At 44.8% G+C, this 5,531-nt stretch overlaps 1 protein-coding gene across 1 annotated transcript; it reads left to right on the plus strand.

Moving 5' to 3' along the window:
* Positions 1-917: 917 nt before the first annotated feature.
* Positions 918-1,370, plus strand: LOC118938084 (merozoite surface protein CMZ-8-like). Its single transcript, XM_036939763.1, has one exon. The coding sequence runs from the start codon at positions 918-920 to the stop codon at positions 1,368-1,370; it is 453 nt and encodes a 150-aa protein (XP_036795658.1).
* Positions 1,371-5,531: the final 4,161 nt, after the last annotated feature.

Here is a 5,531-nt window from a genome sequence, read left to right on the forward strand (position 1 = left end):
TATCCTCACCTTCTTCCTCTCTCCTCTCCACTTCTTCCTCCACCTCTCCTCTTCTTCCTCCCTCTCTCTCCTCTCCTTGTTAGTTAGACAAGTAGGAGAATGTTGTCTGACCAGTTGAACTAGGCTGAGGAGAGCTTATCCATGATAGACAAGCAGGGATATATCCTCAATGTCCTATAGCTGCTCATTGTATGAACCCGAGCTGCCAACGGTTAAGCCACAGAATGAGAGAACAGGAGCCTAAACTAATGCATCGCAACGCCGCAGTTCTTCCCTGTAATAAGTTTCCTTTGCCTGGGCTCCGCTCCGTGTTTCATTTGGAATGGGATTTGTCAGAGGAGAGAAAGTAATGTTCATCTGAAGTGCCTGACCTGTTTCTTTGTCCTGAGCTAACTCTCCCGTATCGCTCTATCTCTCATTTCAGCAAGGAAATTTCCCTCTTGTTTCAAACCCAATTTTCCTAAAACTCCAGACGTCAGCAGGTAGCAGCAGGCCGCCTCTGCCTCTCCGCCCAGCCTAACACACTTTGTGTCCAATTAAACTCTCTCTCACCCTCCATCTTTCACTCTCTCTCGCTCCTTCCCTGCCTCCTTACTTCTCTCTGTCCGTCAGTCTATCACTCACTCTATCTTGTTAAACACAACCACACCAGTCCAATTAAAGGTTTATATGCATAACAGAAATAAAGAGCCTGGATTTACACTTTGTTTCCTCTTACTTATTCATTACCTTTCCCTCAAACTCCTCCCTCTCTCAAACTCCCTGTCTTTGATTACTTCCTCCCATCCCTCCTTTCTTTCGTCCGCCTGTTCCTCTATCTTTCTTTCTCCCCCCCTCAATCCCTCCCTCTTTCTTCACTCTCTCGCTGTTTGGCCCTCACCCCCCTCCACTGCTCCACCTCTCCGTCCCTGTAGCAGATGGTGGCTGTCAGAGGTGGACAGGTAACAGACGACCCAGTATCCCTCCCAGGCATACAGTCTCTGCCCTGGCCAGTCCCCTCCAACCTGCCCACCACCCCCTTCCACCTTTCTCCTCCCAACACCACCCCCTTCCACCTCAAACCCCCTGCGGCCTTCCTCCTCCCATCACCAGCCCCCTCCAACCTTTCTCCTCCCACCACCAGCCCCCTCCAACCTTCCTCCCCCCACCACCAGCCCCCTCCAACCTTCCTCCTCCCACCACCAGCCCCCTCCACCCTTCCTCCAACCCCCTGCAACCCACCTCGTTCCCCTCGTCTCCAGTTCCTCCTCAGTCTCCTCCCCTCCCTCTCCTCTGGGCTGATATCTGGCGGGCCGTCTCTTCCCCCCAGTGGCGCGGGCCTTCTGGACAGAGCAGATGGTGAGAGCGGACCGGGAGGAGACGTCCTCTAACCTGGGAGTCTGGCCAGCCCCGGCCCACGGCGAACGCCTGATGCCAGCCTAATGGACCTGGACAGAGCTTGGGGTGTGTGTGTGTTTGTAATTTTTGGTTGTGTTGCTTGGTTATTTATGTCTCTGTGTTTGTTTCTCTGCAGCTTCAAACTTAAAGATTTTTGTATAATATAAGTATTGTGTGTGTATGCACATGTGTGACTGATTCTTCTAATTTCTAATTGTGTAAATTCAGCTAAAAACCTCACTAATTGTGAGGTCAAAGGTTGGGGTTCAGCAGACCAGGGTCAAATGGTCACACTGTGGATGGAAACAGGGATGCTGCTGATGTGTGAATGTGAGGTTTGTAAGGATCAGCAGTTCATATTCAGTTTCAACACTGAAGAAACCTTCCGTGAACAGGCTTATCACAGGCTTAGAGTAGACCAGGCTCACTGTTAAATAAGCATAACTCACTCAGAGGCATGGGCTTGAAACTGTCCAAGCAGCACACACTCACAGCAAGCTCTCCAGAGGCTGAGGATTAGAACCATTTACTAGCTGTGCGTGCAAGTAGGGGTGTGTGTTCACTCCATCTGACATGTACTGTATATTGAGAAAGACATAGAGTTCAGAAGAAGAGCGTTTGTATGTGACAGATAATGAATCCCTCTATTAGATGTACAGTGCCTTGCGAAAGTATTCGGCCCCCTTGAACTTTGCGACCTTTTGCCACATTTCAGGCTTCAAACATAAAGATATAAAACTGTATTTTTTTGTGAAGAATCAACAACAAGTGGGACACAATCATGAAGTGGAACGACATTTATTGAATATTTCAAACTTTTTTAACAAATCAAAAACTGAAAAATTGGGCGTGCAAAATTATTCAGCCCCCTTAAGTTAATACTTTGTAGCGACACCTTTTGCTGCGATTACAGCTGTAAGTCGCTTGGGGTATGTCTCTATCAGTTTTGCACATCGAGAGACTGAAATTTTTTCCCATTCCTCCTTGCAAAACAGCTCGAGCTCAGTGAGGTTGGATGGAGAGCATTTGTGAACAGCAGTTTTCAGTTCTTTCCACAGATTCTCGATTGGATTCAGGTCTGGACTTTGACTTGGCCATTCTAACACCTGGATATGTTTATTTTTGAACCATTCCATTGTAGATTTTGCTTTATGTTTTGGATCATTGTCTTGTTGGAAGACAAATCTCCGTCCCAGTCTCAGGTCTTTTGCAGACTCCATCAGGTTTTCTTCCAGAATGGTCCTGTATTTGGCTCCATCCATCTTCCCATCAATTTTAACCATCTTCCCTGTCCCTGCTGAAGAAAAGCAGGCCCAAACCATGATGCTGCCACCACCATGTTTGACAGTGGGGATGGTGTGTTCAGCTGTGTTGCTTTTACGCCAAACATAACGTTTTGCATTGTTGCCAAAAAGTTCAATTTTGGTTTCATCTGACCAGAGCACCTTCTTCCACATGTTTGGTGTGTCTCCCAGGTGGCTTGTGGCAAACTTTAAACAACACTTTTTATGGATATCTTTAAGAAATGGCTTTCTTCTTGCCACTCTTCCATAAGGCCAGATTTGTGCAATATACGACTGATTGTTGTCCTATGGACAGAGTCTCCCACCTCAGCTGTAGATCTCTGCAGTTCATCCAGAGTGATCATGGGCCTCTTGGCTGCATCTCTGATCAGTCTTCTCCTTGTATGAGCTGAAAGTTTAGAGGGACGGCCAGGTCTTGGTAGATTTGCAGTGGTCTGATACTCCTTCCATTTCAATATTATCGCTTGCACAGTGCTCCTTGGGATGTTTAAAGCTTGGGAAATCTTTTTGTATCCAAATCCGGCTTTAAACTTCTTCACAACAGTATCTCGGACCTGCCTGGTGTGTTCTTTGTTCTTCATGATGCTCTCTGCGCTTTTGACGGACCTCTGAGACTATCACAGTGCAGGTGTATTTATACGGAGACTTGATTACACACAGGTGGATTGTATTTATCATCATTAGTCATTTAGGTCAACATTGGATCATTCAGAGATCCTCACTGAACTTCTGGAGAGCGTTTGCTGCACTGAAAGTAAAGGGGCTGAATAATTTTGCACGCCCAATTTTTCAGTTTTTGATTTGTTAAAAAAGTTTGAAATATCCAATAAATGTCGTTCCACTTCATGATTGTGTCCCACTTGTTGTTGATTCTTCACAAAAAAAAAATACAGTTTTATATCTTTATGTTTGAAGCCTGAAATGTGGCAAAAGGTCGCAAAGTTCAAGGGGGCCGAATACTTTCGCAAGGCACTGTACATTAGAGAGGGGCTGATAACAGAGGTGTCTGATTAGATTAGCCTCTGTGTGTGTGTTCACCTGCACCGTAGAGAGAGACATTCTGTATGACTACAGTGCAAGCAGAGAAACACTTTCCAGTCTGTTGCTGAAGTGTATTCATGGCTATTTCCCAAAATTAGTTTTAAATGAATTAATAGCAGAAAGAGCAACTCAATGAGCTCAGCCTAGTTTCCCTCATTTGCCTAGCGAGTCCAAACGGATTGTTGTTCTCCCATGACACAGTTCTTCTCCAATCCCTTCCTGTTATTAAATATTAAAATCACTGCAATGACTCTGTTTAGCAAACTCTCAGGGGATCAGGCAGCCAACACCATTACAGCACTGATGATTGCATTGCTTTGTTTTTGTTTAGTTTCATTTTTTAACACAGTTCCGTTAGCATGTCGACAGTCTAAATGTTGACCATCGGTATCCATATCGTGCTGGTTAGATGTTACATGTTCATTAACATGATTACCAACAGATATGTACATGTATACACGCAGGCACACACACACACATACTTTCATGCACACGTGCAAGCATGGATACGCACACATACAGGCATGCAGATTCCAAATGACTTCACACTCCCACACTTGTCCTCTGATACTTTCTTCTCAGGTCTGCACCTGGCTATCCCAAACAAATGAGTCAGGGGAACAATTTGCACTGTCTGTTTAAAAATAAAATCATTTCATATTCCCTCGTTTTATATTATTGTCGTCCACAATAAAATCGGGGAGGGGACAGATGTCTGACAGCACTGGCCTGATTTTGACGAAGACATGAGTGAATGCGTCTTGTATTAGATTTGGCATTTACACAACACTAATTGGCCAGATGGTGGCGCTATAACAAGACTTTGAAAGGTCACTCAACTCACCCCATTTGACCTAAAGTGATTTGGTACATAAGTCCCTCTCCTCACAAGGAATACATTTGCCTCGGGACCTAAAGTCATGTGATTTGGTACATAAGTCCCTCTCCTCACAAGGAATAAATTTGCCTCGGGACCCATGAGGTCAACCATGATGGATTTTCCACCTTTTACAATTTAGTGAAAAACACCTAAAACGCAACTCTTCAGATTGACCTATCTGCATGAAACTTAATATCTCTCTCAACCAATATTTATCAGATTGTACCTAAAACAACATGGCTGCTGTTGACCAATAAACATTTGCGTGGTCTGGCACATAAATGCATATACATATGTCAAGGATTTTATTTATTTGTTATTTTACCAGGTAAGTTGACTGAGAACACATTCTCATTTACAGCAACGACCTGGGGAATAGTTACAGGGGAGAGGAGGGGGAGGAATGAGCCAATTGTAAACTGGGGATTATTAGGTGACCATGATGGTTTTGAGGGCCAGATTGGGAATTCAGCCAGGACACCGGGGTTAACACCCCTACTCTTACGATAAGTGCCATGGGATCTTTAATGACCTCAGAACACCCGTTTAACATCCCATCCAAAAGACAGAACTCTACACAGGGCAGTGTCCCCAGTCACTGCCCTGGGGTATTGGGATATTTTTTTTAAATCAGAGTTAAGTGTGCCTCCTACTGGCCCTCCATCACCATCTGGTCTCCCATCAGGGACTGACCAGGACCAACCCTGCTTAGCTTCAGAAGCAAGCCAGCAGTGGTATGCAGGGTGGTATGCTGCTGGATATTTGTATTGTAACAACATTTGGTACACATGTTGCAAACACTGTCAAAACTCAACATATGCAGGAACATTCATATCGACCACACAGTGGTGCTATAAAGAGCAGGAAGTATTCATATCCCTTGACTTATTCCACATTTTGTTGTGTTACAACCTGCATTTAAAATAGAT

Source organism: Oncorhynchus mykiss, chromosome 13, assembly GCF_013265735.2.
Source record: "Oncorhynchus mykiss isolate Arlee chromosome 13, USDA_OmykA_1.1, whole genome shotgun sequence".
Taxonomy (NCBI): domain Eukaryota; kingdom Metazoa; phylum Chordata; class Actinopteri; order Salmoniformes; family Salmonidae; genus Oncorhynchus; species Oncorhynchus mykiss.

Bases quoted from the DNA above. Each gene is read 5' to 3' on its own strand.
- LOC118938084 (XM_036939763.1), top strand. From the start codon at position 918: ATGGTGGCTGTCAGAGGTGGACAGGTAACAGACGACCCAGTATCCCTC.